This window comes from Heloderma suspectum, chromosome 16 (genome assembly GCF_057233095.1).
Source record: "Heloderma suspectum isolate Gila_16-S chromosome 16, 16-S_ref, whole genome shotgun sequence".
NCBI classification, from domain to species: Eukaryota; Metazoa; Chordata; class Lepidosauria; order Squamata; family Helodermatidae; genus Heloderma; species Heloderma suspectum.
Window position 1 is genome coordinate 11747806 of NC_139473.1, and position 19349 is coordinate 11767154.

The 19349-nt window shown below is 49.7% G+C and overlaps 1 protein-coding gene across 1 annotated transcript; it reads right to left on the reverse strand.

The window, feature by feature from the left end:
* Positions 1–861: 861 nt before the first annotated feature.
* On the reverse strand, positions 862–17721 carry EXO5 (exonuclease 5). The gene is made up of 5 exons (XM_084823386.1): positions 17516–17721; positions 12610–12860; positions 11154–11258; positions 10105–10277; positions 862–5765 (listed from the first exon to the last, which is right to left on the reverse strand). Exons 1-5 carry the CDS (start codon positions 17674–17676, stop codon positions 5298–5300), a joined length of 1158 nt encoding a protein of 385 aa, XP_084679512.1. The 5' UTR covers positions 17677–17721; the 3' UTR covers positions 862–5297.
* Between the last annotated feature and the right edge of the window lie 1628 nt (positions 17722–19349).

The window sequence follows — 19349 nt, forward strand, 5'->3', positions numbered from 1 at the left end:
CACTGGAATTCATTTATGCTGCAATTTAACCCTTACCCAACAAATGACTTAGGATGGGTGCAAAGGATTTATAGAGCAACTGACAGTCCTAGCCTGTGCATGTTTATTCAAGAGCAAGTCCCACAATGCTCAGTGGGGCCTATTTTAGGTACCGCATTGGACTGCTCTCTTAGTCCCCCTACCATGAGGGACATTCATCTGTCTGTTCCGCCTCCTAAAACGTTCCATTTTCTTCCAGTGCAACCGTGGTCTGTCCCATTTCCATATCTGTTGACAATATGTATGTGAATATAGAGGAATCAGTTTGTGATCATGGCTGTAGGCTACCGGTGAGACACACTGCCCTCCATGATGAATTGCTCTCGTCTCTTTTAAATCAACGTAAGCTAGCACTCCACAGCCTAATTCTAGAGGCTGTGGAGAAGTCCTTGATTTAGTCTGGCCTAAATCTACTTCCCATCAATTTCAAAGTAACTGATTATAGGTAGGATGGCTGAAGAACTTATTTTGTCAAACACTTTCCCAGCAGATCTCAATCCCACGAGAGGTCGCCTTAGCTCTATGCAGGCATATGCCTGCTTGTGTGTAGAGTTCAAATGGGGAGAGAAACATGGATGCATTTGGAAGGCCTTCCCCAGTGTCCTTGCATGCCTGGCTGTCCTGTAGAGCTTTGCATGTTGACCGCAAAGATCTGAAAAGGGCTCCATGAGCACATTCAGCTGAACTCTTTGCTTATCGTGCATCTGGATTTGTTGAAGAATCTGATCTCTCTCTCTCCCTCCCAAGTTTCATCTTAACAAAGTTCCCATTAGGATTAAATTATTAGGTGTGGGGAAAGATACACAACTAAAACAATATTGTAAACTGTCTCGTCAATCCACGTTTATTTTTATTGAACTGATACCCAGCAGTGTCTTATGCTGTCACCTAGTGGTTAATAGACGCCTAGTTCTGACAAAAGATAGATGTGGTGGTAAACGTATTTTGGGACTGTACAATGACAGATTGCAACTGCGGGCTCACATGATGAAACAGGTACTCTACAAAAGAAATTCTACCACTTAGGAGACAGGCAAGTCAAGGTGTAGGGATGTATGAGAAATTTAGTTGTCTGGAAGGTGCTAACTGGGTAAATCCTGATCAAAAACAAACTGAACACAGACTAAGACAGAATCTAAGGCTGAGGTCCATACATTTCCAAACTTGCAGCGTGATTTGTGGAGGAAAAAAAATCAACAGCATGCGTACAATTGAAAAATGCACACACAAAATGCGTACTTCAGAAAAATGCGCACAGATATGCTCTAATCAATGGGAGAAGAATGCGTACATTTCAAAGATGCACTCATAGAACCATAGGGTGGGAAGGGGCCTACAAGACCATCGAGTCCAACCCCCTGCTCAGTGCAGGAGGCCTGATTCCCAGGCCGTCTCCCATCCAAGTACTAACCAGGGCTGACCCTGCTTAGCTTCCGAGATCAGACGAGATCGGATGCATCCAGCCCTTTGCTCAACTGATGTACGTATTTTTCCAAATGTATATGAGAATACACACAGAGTTTCATGCAGAAAGAAGAAGAAAAAAGCTTGTAATCTGATAGGGAGTTGAGTCATAACAACTTTGAGATGGAATTTGGAGAACTTTGGCAAGCTCAGGTTTTGCTGATTCGCACATCCCTATCAAGGAGAAAGGCAGTCTAGAAAACTTCTCCACAACATCGTGTCTATGTGTCTGTGTGTGTGCACAGACTGGTACAGCCTTAACACATCCCTTCTCATCTGCCACTTTTTAGAAATAAGCTTTAAGCTTCAAGGCCTATGGCCTATTATACACAGGTTTACCACCTTCTTTCCTGTTAAAGGCTCCTGTGCCTTTAATAGTAGCATGACAATGTGAAATTAGTAAATGTTCCACTCTGTTCTCTGCTGGTCAGGACACACTTGGAGTATCATGTCCATTTCTCAGCACCACGGCTTAAGAAGGACATGGACAACATGAAACGCATCCAGAACGGTGCAGGGTCTAGAAACCAAGGCTATGATCAACAGTCGAAAGAAAAGGGTATGTTTAGGTTGAAGAAGATCAAAAGGAGTCATGGCAGCCATCTTCAAATATCTGAAGGACTGTCAGCCCTAAGATGGAGCTAGATGTTGCTTCAGAGGCCAGGATTAGAAACAGAGAGTAGATTTTGGCTTAACATTAGGAGAAACTTCCTAATGGTGAGAGCCATTCACTGTGGCTCGGTCAGGGACACTGTAGTTGCATCCTGTACTACAGATTCTGCATTGAGCAAAGGGTTGGACTAGATGACCTCCAACACGCCCCCGCAACTCAAAAATTCTATGCAATTCAACAGAGGTGGCTTTCTCTATCAAATGGACCTCCACAAAAACAGCCCTGCTGGATCAGATCAAGGACTCATCAACTTCAGAATCTGGTTTCCACACGGTGGCTAACCAGATGTTTTTGGGAAGTCCCCGAGGATGGCTTGAAGGCAACATTCCTTCTCTTGTGGCATGCCTCCAGTACCTTAGAGATAGACTGTCTCTGTACATAGAGGTTCCGTTCCTAACTCTCATGGATAATAAATACATAAGAGGAACCCCAATGCAATGATGAGATAATAGCTGTTCTTTTTCATAAAAACAAACAAACTTACAGATTGTCTAGAACAGGATGCTGGGAGATGCGGTCGTTTTCTAGCCTACATTAGAATGTCGAGAGAAAACTGCAGACATTTTTCCTCTGGAGAGGGGCTGTGCTTTGCATGCAGAAAGTCCTAGGGGTGATCTCTAACATCTCCAGGTAGGGATGGAAAAACATCTGCCTGAAACCCTGGGGAACTGCTGCCAGTCAGTGTCAACAATATTGGGCTAGATGGACCCGTGGTTTGGCTTGGTATAAGGCAGCTTCCTAGCTTCCTAAACAGTAGAATGCATCTCTGAGTTAGGACTCGCAAGACCCCTGTCAGAAACCCTGGGAAGTTGCTTCCAGTTAGTACAGAGCAGAGGGCTGGGCAGAGTTTAGGCTTATGAGATCTATGTTGTTGCATCAGGCCAAAGGTTGATCACGTCCAGCATTCCATTTCCAAGAGGCCCAAACAGATGCATGTGGGAAGCTCATGAGCGCCTCGTATTTAGAGGTACACTGCCTCTGGACAAGAAGGTTCCAGGTAGCAACAATATATACCAGGCTTCCCAAACCTGGTGTCTACCAGATATTTGGGACTATAACTCCCATCAGCCCCATTCAGCATGGCCATTAACAGCAAACTCATTTTCTGAGTGCCCATCTTTATATAGCCAAAATGGCACTATCCACACACAAGAGGGAGGTATCAGGGGGCTCAGGGGAACCCCCAAAGTTTGCAGAAGTACAAAATAATCTTTAGGGGAGGGGGAAAACCAATGTGGGGAAACTCTCCGAAACAACCTCATTCAGCGGGCACAGAATGCTGACCAATGGTCAAGGAGGAAAAACGGGCTGGGAGGGGAACACAATGGAGTGACCTGGAAAAGGGCAAGTCCGGCTGGCTATGTGAAAGGGGGCGCCCCACGCTGCAACTCGCAAACGGGGCGCCCCACGCTGCAACTCGTCATGGTTAATAGTAGGTTAACACACATACCCCATCCCGCCCACACACAGATTTGTCAGATTCCTTCTGAAAGCCCGTTTGTAGCAGCAAAAAAGGTTCAACAGGAAAGAGAAACGTATCTGATGACATGGGTAAAATAAAAACTACATGTTATTCCCATAACAGCATTTTGAAAACTTAGAAAAGTTAGAAAAGTTACGACTGGTATCACATTAAAAAAACACCCTCTCTCTCTCTTAAACAAACAAACAAACAAACCCCCAAAGCACTGCGTATCAGTTATAAAAATGGTGGTACAGTATATCAACAGATACGTTCTGGTTAAATATGAGAGAGCTTATATAGCTACAGTTCCCATGAAATGGGAAGAAATGAAACCCCAGTTGCGCAATTCATCACCAAACTCCACTTTTGCTTTTTAGGCACTGACGTCTATAGGATTGGCCAATGCCACTTGGCTCCCTTCGAGGTAAAGATGGAAAACTAAAATTTTGGTCCTCTTACTGTTATGTAGCAGCTCTAGGTTCCTATGAAAAGCCGAGTGAAGTATTTAGGCTCCTGCGGAAACCTGGTCAACACTGAATCGATACAGATGCAATATAGACTCTATCCTGTGTCCCTGTTGCTGATGAAGAGTAATTAAGGGAGACATTTGAGACAGCTAATAGAAAAAGGCAGTTGCTGGAAGGCAGGCATGGGGCAGCATTCCACCCAACTGGAATCTAGACCCCAATCACTGCTTCCGCTTGGGGGAGGGCAGCTTTTCCCAACCAGATCTGGGATCAGCTGCTTTGTGGCAAGTTCAGGGTCTGTCCTGGAAATAAATGAGTAGAGTGTGACCCCGGGGTGGCACTGTATTGTAGAAAGTTTGCGTTTCCTTTCGCTGTAAAAAAATAAAATACACAAATGAGTTAAAATACAAAAATGGAGACATGTCAGAATTATTCTCAGTGGATTCAAGCTGATCCATACATCATCTAAAGGCATGGCAGAGCCATAAGGAGAGATCCCCCTTCTTTTTGGCACGCTGACTCAGCTTGTGAAGGCACTGGCGTGCAAAGGAAGGAGGAGAAAAGCACCAATCACCAGAGGGTGTGTCAGGGGAGAAACGGGTATCAAAAGGTGCACAGGGATTTAATGGTCCAAAACATTTTGAAAATTTTGTCTCGATCGGCTCTTAGATGCCCAACGTTACAGCCTTAACATGATTCTGTGACCTCCTTGAGGACTTAAACGTTATGCACCTAAACCTCTTGAGGAAGACATTTTCAAAATGTGTTATATGCCATTAAATCTGTATTCCCCTCACCTTTGAGACTCCACCTTTCCTCCCCCATCCCTCCACTTCTTCACGGATCTGTGTCAACACCACAGCTTATTGCTGCCAAAGAAAAGCGAGACCCCCGGGAAATTGATGCAACAAGTTGTGCTCGCATGATGCATACAAAGCATTTCCTGACTCACACAACAGAAACCTGTGCGAAGCTTCGGATCGGGCGTTCAGTTCGTGTTGAGGATATCAAATGTTCTGATCTGGAGAGGGGAAGAGATGTTCCCCTCCCTTCAACTTCGTTGAAACAAAGATGCGAGGGGCTGAAATCTTTCTGCTGTCCTGGCAAATGGATGGTGTGATCCTACAGATCTTTGGAGATTACGGCACAGTCGATCCAAATACCACAAAGGCCTGGCTGGGGCCCAGTTTCATCTGGATTTCTTCTGCCTAGCTTTTACGGACGGGCTTCCCACCCTCCGCATCCGCCAATCACAGATGCTGGAGTAGGCACAATAGCGGCATTTCCAAGCGTCCTCAATGTCCACCCCTTTGGGGTCTCTCTGCCCTTTCCAATAAGCCAAGAAATTCCGCAGCGCAGCTCTCACGTCATCCTCGTCATAGGCCAATATCTCAGTGCCGAGTGGCACTTTGGTCTCCTGGTGAATGTACTCAACTTGTAGGTGGTCGATGACAGGAATGTCCAAGGGTGTTGAGTTGAGAAATCTCAGGTCCAGGAGGTCCCGGAAATGGCTCGCAGTGAAACCCGCAATTTGGGCCAGCTCTTGAACTTGGGGGCCTAGTCCCTGCTCAGGCCTCAGGTGGAGGTGATGGACGAAAATATCCGACGTCAGACATCCTCGCACCATTGCATCAAATATATACTTATATAAACAGACCTGGAAATAAGGAAAGGATAGCTTGATTAAGCAAGTTTGCGACCTCAGTGGCGTGACGCATCTTTTATCGCATGTGGTTGATGCACCAGGTGCAACCTTACCTGGATGGAGATACCTGGGATGCAGCTACCATCCTCAGTTAACCTCCTGTTTGCAATAGTCCAGTCAGTGGTGCAGCGAGCCGAGCAGCCATCTCCATTTCTTTGCTAAGGGTCTGCGTTTCAGAGCTGCCCCAGGAAATCTGAGGGGGTGGGTCAAATCCCACCTCCTGCAAGAGACCTCTTTACCCCAAGAGTCCCCTGTAGGGGATGGGTCAAATCCCACCTCCTGCAAGAGACCTCTTTACCCCAAGAGTCCCCTGTAGGGGATGGGATTTCGCCCCCACTTTTCTCAGAGGGAGCTCTTTGAAACAACCCCTCAGCAAAAGAACAGAGAAACATCTCCAGTGTTGTAATTCCCTCTATCTGCGATGCTCAGGCTGTGCGTGCCGTTTTTTATGTAGCCAAAACGGCCTCATCTAAGCATAAGACGGTATCCGCAGTGTGGGGGAACACCAAGGTTTGCAGAAGTACACCCTTCATTTCTTTTTAAAGCCCTACAGACGGAAGGGGCAAAACCAGCCCAGCAAGGACCAAACATGTTCAGTGGAATGCTGATGGAGTGCCTGGAATCCTAAACAGAAGCGCCCCGCGCAGCAATGATTTGCTACAGGTCCCACTTGTATGCAGAGGAGGCGGGTAGCTCCGGTGTCAGTGGGGCGGTGAGTCTGCTCTGGGTTTCAATCAGAAGCAGCCAGAACTCTAAGGGAGCTCCTTTAGAGTTCTGACTGAAACCCAGAGCTGATTCCTTTAGAGTTCTGCTGAAACCTAGAGCTGATTCACCAGAGCCGATTCCTTTAGAGTTCTGACTGAGACACAGCTGATTCCCCAGAGCTGATTCAGAGTTCTGACTGAAACCCACAGTCGATTCACCAGAGCCGATTCCTTTACAGTTCTGACTGAAACCCAGAGCCGATTCCTTTAGAGTTCTGACTGAAACCCAGAGCCGATTCCCCAGAGCTGATTCAGAGTTCTGACTGAAACCCAGTCGATTCACCAGAGCCGATTCCCTTACAGTTCTGACTGAAACCCAGAGCCGATTCCCTTACAGTTCTGACTGAAACCCAGAGCCGATTCCCTTACAGTTCTGACTGAAACCCAGAGCCGATTCCCTTACAGTTCTGACTGAAACCCAGAGCCGATTCCCTTACAGTTCTGACTGAAACCCAGAGCCGATTCCCTTACAGTTCTGACTGAAACCCAGAGCCGATTCCCTTACAGTTCTGACTGAAACCCAGAGCCGATTCCCTTACAGTTCTGACTGAAACCCAGAGCCGATTCCCTTACAGTTCTGACTGAAACCCAGAGCCGATTCCCCAGAGCTGATTCAGAGTTCTGACTGAAACCCACAGTCGATTCACCAGAGCCGATTCCCTTACAGTTCTGACTGAAACCCAGAGCCGATTCCCTTACAGTTCTGACTGAAACCCAGAGCCGATTCCCTTACAGTTCTGACTGAAACCCAGAGCCGATTCCCTTACAGTTCTGACTGAAACCCAGAGCCGATTCCCTTACAGTTCTGACTGAAACCCAGAGCCGATTCCCTTACAGTTCTGACTGAAACCCAGAGCCGATTCCCTTACAGTTCTGACTGAAACCCAGAGCCGATTCCCCAGAGCTGATTCAGAGTTCTGACTGAAACCCAGTCGATTCACCAGAGCCGATTCCCTTACAGTTCTGACTGAAACCCAGAGCCGATTCCCTTACAGTTCTGACTGAAACCCAGAGCCGATTCCCTTACAGTTCTGACTGAAACCCAGAGCCGATTCCCTTACAGTTCTGACTGAAACCCAGAGCCGATTCCCTTACAGTTCTGACTGAAACCCAGAGCCGATTCCCTTACAGTTCTGACTGAAACCCAGAGCCGATTCCCCAGAGCTGATTCAGAGTTCTGACTGAAACCCACAGTCGATTCACCAGCGCCGATTCCCTTACAGTTCTGACTGAAACCCAGAGCCGATTCCTTTAGAGTTCTGACTGAAACCCAGAGCTGATTCCCCAGAGCTGATTCAGAGTTCTGACTGAAACCCAGTCGATTCACCAGAGCCGATTCCCTTACAGTTCTGACTGAAACCCAGAGCCGATTCCCTTACAGTTCTGACTGAAACCCAGAGCCGATTCCCTTACAGTTCTGACTGAAACCCAGAGCCGATTCCTTTACAGTTCTGACTGAAACCCAGAGCCGATTCCCCAGAGCTGATTCAGAGTTCTGACTGAAACCCACAGTCGATTCACCAGAGCCAATTCCTTTAGAGTTCTGACTGAAACCCAGCGCCAATTCCTTTAGAGTTCTGACTGAAACCCAGAGCCGCTTCAGAGTTCTGACTGAAACCCAGAGCTGATTCGGAGTTCTGACTGAAACCCAGCGCCAATTCATTGGCGCTCCCAGCCTCCACTACTTGTATGCAATACTCAAAAACAAATAACTAACAGCATAACCCTACACAGGATGCTATGCTTGGACGGAAGTTCCACCATGTTGAATGCGCTTATTAGTACCTCCCAGGCGGGTGTGTAGGGTTGCCACCTAAAACATGGAGGAGGAGGAGGAGGGAAGAGACATACAAAGAGAAATTCCCAAAACAGCATGGAGGGTTTCTGTTCTGTTTTGGCAAAGGCCGATCCTTTTCTGCAGCAGTTAACTAGAAAGAGAACTGTTTAATAAGGGCTGTGCCGTGGCATTCATCTGCCTGGAAACTGTGTTAACCTATCAAATTGGGGAGGGAAAGTGCTGAATATGTCAAAACCAGAAATCAAAACCAACTCGGGAAGCAACGGTGACTCATGGGGACGTCAAGAACCGCCTTCTACGGAGTCAGAACCTTGCTCCATTGGGTCCGGTATTGTGAACACTGACTGGCAGAGGGTCTCCAGGGTTTCAGGCAGGATTCTTTCCTAGCCCTACCTGGAGATGCCGGGGATCGAACCCTGGGCCTTCTGCACACAAAGTACGTGCTCTGACACTGAGCTACAACCTAGGGATGTACGAAAGTTCCGCCATGGATCTCAGGGAAGCCGAATGCCAGCGCATTCGGCCCCCCGAAATCGGTGGCGGAACGGCCCCCCGCCCCCCCCCCCGGGACGGGACTTACCTTAGGCGGATCTTCCTGGCAGCTCTGGCCGTGGCTCCGGCGGCGGCCGGTCTTCCAACCGGCTGCCGCCACCACCATTTCCAGGTAAAAAACAAAACAAAACAAAAAACGTGATAGGCTACGTAGCCTAACATGGGTAGATTTAAAAAAAACACCGTTCCTTATTTTGGCACATCTTAGTCTACGTAAACATTTACGTAGACTAAGATGGCGAAAATAAGGGGAATGCAAATAGCGTAGTTTTTTTTTTTTTAATCAGCCGTGACAGGCTACGTAAACATTTACGTAGCCTATCACGGCTGACTGCAGGGACGCAAACAGCGGTGGCTATGGCTGCTGCCATTTGCGTCCCTGCTAGCCAGCGGCCGGATGTCCGGCTGCTGGCGGAGCTGGCTGGCGGCTCCGCAGAATCCCTGCGGAGCGCAGCCAGCTGGCCGGCCAGGATTCTGGGGGGAAGGAATGGAGCACCTCCCCCCCCGGCCAGGATTCCGGGGGGAGGGACGGAACGCCTCCCCCCCAGCATCAGCGTAATCCGCGGAAAGGTAAGTACCTTTCGTACATCCCTACTACAACCCCTGCCCAGACAGAGGACGTGTGCTGCCATCTTGTGACCCTGCAAAGCACCTAACCCAGGTAACACTGGAAGCTTCCTTATATCATCAAATTCTCAGTCCATCTCGCTCCATATTGTCCACGCCAGAAATAAGCAACCTTCCGCTCTTCAGGTGTTGTGGACTACAACCCCTGTCAGCCCCAGTCAGCACGTCCAGCCAGAAGGGATTGTGGGAGTTGTAGGCCAAAACACCTGGAGAGCAGCAGGTTGCTTATTTCTGGCCTACATTGACTGGCAGCAATGGCTCCTCAAGGTTTCGGGCAGGATTCTTTCCTTTCCCTACCCAGAGGTGCCAGTGATTGAACCGGGCGTCTTCTGCATCCAAGGCAGGTGTTCTACCACGGAGCGACGTCCCCGTTCTCAATCTGGGAATGCCACATTCGATCCATGGTTCTGGATTCTACTTCAGTATGTTAACCGATGCAGACGTTCTGTCATGTGGTGCGTTGACGGGATCAATGCACCCAAGGCCTGCTTGGCCGCCTTCGGCTCAGCAAGCCACCAGCTCTGCTCGGTCCGATCGCTCTTTGGCCCACCTGGAAGCCATCCCGCTTCCTCTGCGCGGCCGAAGGCATGCAGGCTTCGCGCCGCGTCTTCAGCTCGCTCAGCTCCAGCTGCCCTTCCGCCGTGCAGCTCAGCTGATCGATGACCCCGACCACAAAAATGCCTTCTAACACTCCAAACACCGGGAATTCCCGGACACGTTGACCTGCCGGGAAAGAAAGAAAGAAAGGCCGGCTGTTTAAAAAATAAAATGAAAAATTATAGACCAGAGGAGGGCTGTTGAACCTCGTCCAGCCCCAGGGCCAAATGCTATTTATTTATTTATTAATTATTTGATTTATAAGCCGCCTATCTGGCGGGCTACCCAGCCACTCTAGGCGGCATACAATATTAATAACAATTTACATAATCAACTGAACAAAAAAACCCATAACAAAACAGTGCTGCTCTAAAAAACCCCTAACCCACCCCAAATGCCTGCCTGAACAGCCAGGTTTTTAAAGCCTGGCAGAAGCTCATCGAAGAATATATTGCATTTATTTATATATATCCCGCCTTTTTTTCCTCTTGCAAGGAACCCAAGGCGGCTTACATGATCCCCCTCCTTTCCATTTTATCCTCACAACAACATCCCTGTGAGGTAGGATGGGCTGAGAGTCTGTGACTGGCCCAAAGTCACCCAGTGGGCTTCCATGGCCGAGTGGGGACTAGAACCCGGATCTCCCAGCTCCCGGTCCAACACTCTCACCACACCACATTTTGAAGAAGCTCGGGGGGGGGGGCATTCCAGTGGTGGGTGTGGCCTAATGCAAAAGTGGGCAGGGTCAAAATACAAGCCTATTTTAGTTTAAGGCTCTTTCTGACAGAAACTAACCCTCAGGAGAGGCATTTCAACGTTTCAGAGTGGGGGGGGGAGCCGCTAAATGAGCAGTGGTTAGGGGAAAGGGAGTGTGACCATCTGGGGAACCCAGGATTGCTGGAATGGGACCCCACGTGGGCTGAATTCAGCCCGGAGGCCTGAGACTCAACAGCCCTAGCTTAGAGCAGTGTAGAAGAGTTTGGTGTCTCACATGAAGCTTACCTGCTTGTAGCACAGGAATCATAGCCAGGAGATTGAGCAGTTTTATCGCCCATGAATCTTCTCGGCTTGTGGTATGCACTGGAACCAGGTCATGGTCTTCCAGCTCTGTGTCAAAAACAGAGAAGAGAAGCGAAGTTACTGCCTGGTCTTAGGACTAACCGATGACCTAGGCAAGGACTTGCAGATCATTTATTTGCTGGAGACACAGTGAAAACCTTGGCTGTTAAAATACTTAACATCGGTTTTCAAGGCCTCCCTTTTAAGGCCGGGGCAGCCTACTTGTCGGCTGCCAGATGTTGTTGGACAGCAACTCCCATCAGCCCCAGTCAGCATAGCCAATATGATGGGAGTTGGAGTCCAACGACATCCGGAGGGCCACAGGTTGCCCACACCTGGTTTTAAAGGGATCACCTTCTTAAAAGAATTGGAGGTACAAGTTGGGCCTGCGACGAGATGTTGCAGCGAAGAGCGCTCTGGTTCAGGATTCCAGTCAGCCAGTCGCTGATCTGTTCTGCCATCTAAATTAGGATGCCAAAATGAAGAAAAAACTTGGGACAGCTTGGGACCGCAATTCCTGATGGCATGACTAACTCCCGAAACGAACCTACCTGTACACTACGTCAGTGTCTAAGGCCCTCCTCCAAGTGCCTCCTCAAAGGGAAGCTCGGAAGACAGCAATGAGGGAGAGGGCCTTCTTGGTGGTGGCCCCCCATCTGTGGAGCAAGCTCCCCGATGAGGTCCACCTGGCGCCAACATTGTTATCTTTTCGGCATCAGGTTAAGACCTCTCTCTTTTCCCAGGCATTTGGCAGCACATAATGAGTTTTAATCGGTCCTGGATGTGTCCTTAGTTATGACTAAATGTTCAATGTTGTTTTTAGTTATATGTTGTTTGTGTATATTGTCTGTGTGCTTTTATGTGCATTTTTGTCAATGGCTTTTGAAGTTTTTAGATTGTATTTAATGGTTTAACGTCTGTAAACTGCCCAGAGCTTCGGCTATGGGGCAGTACAAAAATGTAATAAATAAATAAAAGAAAGAAACCTGGGGTAACCAGGAATGGGCTTCTGCGAGAAAGGACTGCGGGCTCAGTTAGTTCTGGTACTGAAAACAAACTCCTGGGCTCAGAATTCTTTAATTTTAAGTGCATGCCTTTTGCTGCAGACTCTAGTTGGTAGATCTCATGGTTCCAGTAAAAACAACAACCCCAAAGGCATTTGGGGTGGGTTAGGGTATTTTTAGAAAATGACGTTTTTACTGTAGAATTTTATTGTTTTAAACTGTTCTATTATATACTCTGTACGTCACCCAGAGTGGCTGGGTGACCAGCCAGATGGGCGATTAATACATTTAATAAATAATAATAATAAAAAATAAGATTCAACAAGCCTGCCTGCTCCTAAAGTAAAAGGCCTTCAGCCAAGCCTATCTTGCGAATTTAATGCAAGTGACCTTACCTCTGGCAAGATGAATGCTCTTTCCAATGTTCAGCAGCACAGCCTTCTCCGGAGGCAGCAAATCCGGCCGCTCTCTCTTATAAACCATTTCCTGCTCACACCAAACCTGAGCACATATATCAGTGACGGAAAGGTAGCGCAGGTGGAAAGCTTCGAGCGGTGTCCGAGCTCTCTTTCTTTTTGCCGTCCCCAGCGCCTTCTCGTCGGGTTCGGGAGGGCGACTGCGAGAACAGCTTGGCTTTTCGGAATCGCTGAAATGAATGACGGTCAAGACAAGATGGCAAGGGCTGGATGCGCCCGATCTCATCTGATCTTGGAAGCTACGCAGGGTCAGCCCTGGTTAGGACTTGGATGGGAGACTGCCTGGGAATCAGGCTTCCTGCACTGAGCAGGGGGTTGGACTCGAGGGTCTTGTAGGCCCCTTCCAACCCCATAATTCTATGAGTCTAAGATCAAAAACAACTGTCCGGCACTCCCCCATCCCACCCCGCCGTCTCCCACTCCTCTCCTTACATCGTGAGATGGGGCAAATCATCTTTCCTAGGAAGGATGCACACAACCAAACAGCCCTCCCTTACTGTTTCTCCCTAGTTGATAGTCAAAGGCATACTGCCTTGGGACATGGAGGTTCTACTTTGCTAGCATGGTAAATTGGGGGACCCGCAACCCAAAACTGGGTTTTGAGCTCCTGCTTTCGGTGGGTATCTCATTAGGACTCCCCCCTCTCCGCCGTCGGTGTCCCCCCCACACCCTCGCCAACGTTTTTTTGTTTTGTCTTTCATCTTCTGCAAGCTTCCTCACTCCCTGGTGACTCTCCGAAGTCCTAGGCCAGCTTTGGCCTGCGCTCCTTGCAAGGAAGGATGGGAGAGGCAGTGTGGTGTAACAAGCTTCTTCACTCCCTTCCCCAACTATGGGGACACCTCCCTCTTGTTTCTCAGTCACCCTGTTTTGGCTACATAGCTGTCATAACAAGAGCCAGTGTGGTGTAGCGGCTAGAGTGTTGGACCGGGAGCCGGGAGATCCGGGTTCTAGTCCTCACTCAGCCATGGAAGCTCCCTGGGTGACTTTGGGCCAGTCACAGACTCTCAGCCCAACCCACCTCACAGGGTTGTTGTTGTGAGGATAAAATGGAGAGCAGGAGTATGCCACCTTGGGTTCCTTAAGGAGAAAAAAAGGCAGGATATAAATGTAATAAATAAATAACAGCATCTAAGATTGAAGAAATAAAAGTTTTAAAAAGGAAAGATGTATGCCTTTTAATGAAACGAGGTTTTATGGACCCATTGAGACCCTGCATGGTTTAAAAGCTGTTACTTGGCTCATTAAAGGGCCAGTGAGAGGCAGTGAGGTGCAATGGTGAGAGTGTTGGGCCAGGAGCTGGGAGATCCGGGATTTAGTCCCCACTCGGCCATGGAAGCTCACTGGGTGACTTTGGTCCAGTCACAGGCTCTCAGCCCAACCTACCCCTCAGGGTTGTTGTTGTGAGGATAAAATGGAGAGGATTATGTACGACACCTTGGGTTCCTCGGAGAAAAAAGTCAGGATATAAATTCAATAAATAAGTAACTCAATGCCTGAGCTTGCTATTCGTATAGACAAGTGAGGGTCTGCAACAAAATGTTGCAGCATGGAGCCCTCCCCTGAACAAGGTTGCAGCCATTGTATTCCATTCCCCTCACCCCTCGTTTCTTGCCTCCTCCAACAGCCAGTCAGTGGGGTGGCAACGCCTTATTGGGCTGGAGAGAGACAGATGTTTCCACCATCGCCACCCTCAACAGTTAGCTTTCTGTGATCAGTGACTATGCCCACTCCTCACTGGAGCGTTTTGGAGGAGACAAGGAATTGGCTGTAGACACTGCTGCCTATTCCCAGCTCCGGTCTTTAGTCGGTAGAAGTACAAATAAAACCTTTCACACACATACCCTCCCGAGCCCACTGAGAGCTGAGTTTGCTCAGTGGCCACAGAATACTAACTGGGGGCAAGGGTGGAGACCCATGTGGGCAGATGGCATGGATGGAAGGAATGGAGTGCCCTGGAAGAAGGCCTGGCTGGCTGGCTGGCCGGCAACCTGAACAGAAGCACTTCACGCTGCAACATTTTGTTGCAGTTTCCATATGCCTCCCATATTGCAGGTGTGGGGACTGAGGCCTAGAACAAGAGAAGCCACCAAGAAGTTCATGGCAGAAGTGAGGTTCGAACTAAAGGGTTCTTGATTCACAGCTCAGGCCCTTAACCCCTATGCTACACCAAGCTGTCTTTGAGTCCAGGCATGGAGCTCACGGTGTGATCACAAGCCAGCCAATCTCTCTCGTTCTCTGTCCGCTTAGCCTTCCTCACAGGGCTGTTGTGAGGGCAAAGTGGGGCAGGGAGAAGAACCAAGAGCTCCTTGGAGGAAAAGTGGAATCTAAGGGCGCAATCCTGTGCAGGTTTAGACAGAGAAAAGGCTGACAACTCCCAGTTGTAGGCCTTTTCTCTGTCTAAACCTGCATAGGATTGTGCCCTAAAAGTAATAACGAAAAACGAAGAACCAAAGAGCTGATCCCGGCCACGATTAAGAGGCCCTGAGCAAATCGGTGAGGGTGCAACGAACTGAAGTGAGTTAAGGTGCAATCCTATGCATGTTTAGACAGAACCCCCCCCCCCTCCCAGCATGCCCCAGCCAGTCATGGCTGATTGGAGCACGCAAGGAATTGTAGGACTTTTTTTCTGTCTAAACATGCATAGAATTGCACCCTTAATTACTATCTGGGGTACACACAGCGGGCTGGGGAGTTGTAGGACTTTTCCCGGTCTCAACGTGCATAGGATCGCGCCCTTGCTTACTACCCGGGATACACACAGCCGGCTGGGGAGTTGTGGGACTTTTCCCGGTCTCAACGTGCATAGGATCGCGCCCTTGCTTACTACCCGGGATACACACAGCCGGCTGGGGAGTTGTGGGAATTTTCCCGGTCTCAACGTGCATAGGATCGCGCCCTTACTTACTACCCGGCACACACACAGCCGGCTGGGGAGTTGTGGGACTTTTCCCGGTCTCAACGTGCATAGGATCGCGCCCTTGCTTACTACCCGGGATACACACAGCCGGCTGGGGAGTTGTGGGACTTTTCCCGGTCTCAACGTGCATAGGATCGCGCCCTTGCTTACTACCCGGGATACACACAGCCGGCTGGGGAGTTGTGGGACTTTTCCCGGTCTCAACGTGCATAGGATCGCGCCCTTGCTTACTACCCGGGATACACACAGCCGGCTGGGGAGTTGTGGGACTTTTCCCGGTCTCAACGTGCATAGGATCGCGCCCTTACTTACTACCCGGCACACACACAGCCGGCTGGGGAGTTGTGGGACTTTTCCCGGTCTCAACGTGCATAGGATCGCGCCCTTGCTTACTACCCGGGATACACACAGCCGGCTGGGGAGTTGTGGGACTTTTCCCGGTCTCAACGTGCATAGGATCGCGCCCTTGCTTACTACCCGGGATACACACAGCCGGCTGGGGAGTTGTGGGACTTTTCCCGGTCTCAACGTGCATAGGATCGCGCCCTTGCTTACTACCCGGGATACACACAGCCGGCTGGGGAGTTGTGGGACTTTTCCCGGTCTCAACGTGCATAGGATCGCGCCCTTACTTACTACCCGGCACACACACAGCCGGCTGGGGAGTTGTGGGACTTTTCCCGGTCTCAACGTGCATAGGATCGCGCCCTTACTTACTACCCGGCACACACACAGCCGGCTGGGGAGTTGTGGGACTTTTCCCGGTCTCAACGTGCATAGGATCACGCCCTTACTTACTACCCGGGATACACACAGCCGGCTGGGGAGTTGTGGGACTTTTCCCGGTCTCAACGTGAATAGGATCGCACCCTTACTTACTACCCGGGATACACACAGCCGGCTGGGGAGTTGTGGGACTTTTCCCGGTCTCAACGTGCATAGGATCGCGCCCTTACTTACTACCCGGCACACACACAGCCGGCTGGGGAGTTGTGGGACTTTTCCCGGTCTCAACGTGCATAGGATCGCGCCCTTGCTTACTACCCGGGATACACACAGCCGGCTGGGGAGTTGTGGGACTTTTCCCGGTCTCAACGTGCATAGGATCGCGCCCTTACTTACTACCCGGGATACACACAGCCAGCTGGGGAGTTGTGGGACTTTTCCCGGTCTCAACGTGCATAGGATCGCGCCCTTGCTTACTACCCGGGTTACACACAGCCGGCTGGGGAGTTGTGGGACTTTTCCCGGTCTCAACGTGCATAGGATCGCGCCCTTACTTACTACCCGGCACACACACAGCCGGCTGGGGAGTTGTGGGACTTTTCCCGGTCTCAACGTGCATAGGATCGCGCCCTTACTTACTACCCGGGAGACACGTAGCCGGCTGGGGAGTTGTGGGACTTTTCCCGGTCTCAACGTGCATAGGATCGCGCCCTTACTTACTACCCGGGATACACACAGCCAGCTGGGGAGTTGTGGGACTTTTCCCGGTCTCAACGTGCATAGGATCGCGCCCTTGCTTACTACCCGGGATACACACAGCCGGCTGGGGAGTTGTGGGACTTTTCCCGGTCTCAACGTGCATAGGATCACGCCCTTGCTTACTACCCGGGATACACCCAGCCGGCTGGGGAGTTGTGGGACTTTTCCCGGTCTCAACGTGCATAGGATCGCGCCCTTGCTTACTACCCGGGATACACACAGCCGGCTGGGGAGTTGTGGGACTTTTCCCGGTCTCAACGTGCATAGGATCGCGCCCTTGCTTACTACCCGGGATACACACAGCCGGCTGGGGAGTTGTGGGACTTTTCCAGCATAAACGTGCATAGGACCGCGCCCTTAATGGACGAGTGGGATTTCTAACGGGAAGGGACAGCGCGAACACGCAGCGACCCGTCTGCTGACCCGTCTTTGGGCTCCTCGATTTGCAAGAACTCGGAGTCGCTCAGGTCAGAGCGGCCGGACGCAGTATCGGCTTCTTCCAATCCGGAGTCACGCCCAGACATGTTCTCGGTTCTGCGGGCTCCCTGGCCGCCTCCCTTCTTGCAAGCGCTCTTTCTTGCCATGCATCTCCTCGGGGCGGAGCCTCCTCCTCCGCCCGGGTCTGGAACTCCGCCCCCTTTCTTCCCCGCCCCCTTTCATTCTTCCGCCCGCCCCTCGCTCTCCATTCAGAAACAGCAGCTCGTTCTGAGCCATAGATTAAGAAAACCTTAGAGAAGCAAACCTTCCCTCACTCCAGGGACTAGTCATGGACATAGAGCATCGCAGCTTCCTCTCAGCAATTCGCCCAGGGCAGGCTTGGCGCACTACAAGATCGCTAGATCTACTTTTTTTTAAATGATTATTTCTAAAGTATTACCTGTGTTAAAAACGCAAGTACATCTTGGTGAATTGTGTAAGTGCTGCAATATCTTACAAGTGTGGTAAATATTGCAATAAAAACAGTTAGTGACGTGACATAATAGTTTTTTTTTTAAACACACACACACAAATAAATCAGCAAAAAAAAAAAAAAAATTAAGGGAGAAATCCTATGCATGTTTAGTTAGAAAAAGTCCTACAACTCCCAGCATTCCTGGGAGTTGTAGGACTATCCCCCCCCCCCGTCTAAACGTTTTCATAGGATTCCACCCTTAGGATGCAATCCTATGCAGGTTTAGCCAGAAAAAAGTCCTACAACTCCCAGCATGCCCCAGCCAGCATGGCTGGTTAGAGCATGCTGGGAGTTGTAGGGCTATTTTTTCCCCTCTGTCTAAACGTTTTCATAGGATTCCACCCTTAGGATGCAATCCTATGCAGGTTTAGCCAGAAAAAAGTCCTACAACTCCCAGCATGCCCCAGCCAGCATGGCTGGTTAGAGCATGCTGGGAGTTGTAGGGCTATTTTTTCCCCTCTGTCTAAACGTTTTCATAGGATTCTACCCTTACGATGCAATCCTATGCATGTTTAGCCAGAAAAAAGTCCTACAAATCCCAGCATGCCCCAGCCAGCATGGCTAGTTAGAGCATGCTGGGAGTTGTAGGGCTATTTTTTCCCCTGTGTCTAAACGTTTTCATAGGATTCCACCCTTAGGATGCAATCCTATGCATGTTTTTGTTGTTGTTCAGTCGTTCAGTCGTGTCCGACTCTTCGTGACCCCATGGACCATAGCACGCCAGGCCTTCCTGTCCTGCGCTCTCTCCCAGAGCGTGCTCAAGTTCATATTCATTGCATCCGTGATGCTATCTAGCCATCTCATCCTCTGCCGTCCCCTTCTCCTTTTGCCTTCAGTCTTTCCCAGCATCAGGGTCTTTTCCAGGGAGTTTTCTCTTTGCATTAGGTGGCCAAAATATTGGAGCTTCAGCTTCATTATCTGTTCTTCCAATGAGCACTCAGGGTTGATTTCCTTTAGGATGGACTGATTTGACCTCCTTGCAGTCCAGGGGACTCGTAAGAATCTTCTCCGTTTGACCACCTCCAGCTTACCTTGATTCATTGATCTGACATTCCAGGTTCCTAAACAATATTGTTCTTTACAGCATCGGATTTTCTTTTCACCACCAGACACATCCACAGCTGAGTGTCCTTTCGGCTTTGGCCCAGCCGCTTCACTCTTTCTGGCGCTACTTGGAAATACCCTCTGCTCTTCCCCAGTAGCATATTGGACACCTTCCGACCTGAGGGGCTCATCTTCCGGCGTCATATCTTTTAGCCTTGGGATACGTTCCATGGGGTTTTCTTGGCAAGAATCCTGGAGTGG

Coding starts and splice junctions, on each gene's coding strand:
- EXO5 (XM_084823386.1), bottom strand. CDS start 17,676: ATGGCAAGAAAGAGCGCTTGCAAGAAGGGAGGCGGCCAGGGAGCCCGC. Junction 12,861..17,515: donor ATCGAGGAGCCCAAAGACGG/GTCAGCAGACGG, acceptor CATTCATTTCAG/CGATTCCGAAAAGCCAAGCT. Junction 5,766..10,104: donor GGAAGCGGGATGGCTTCCAG/GTGGGCCAAAGA, acceptor CCTTATTTCCAG/GTCTGTTTATATAAGTATAT.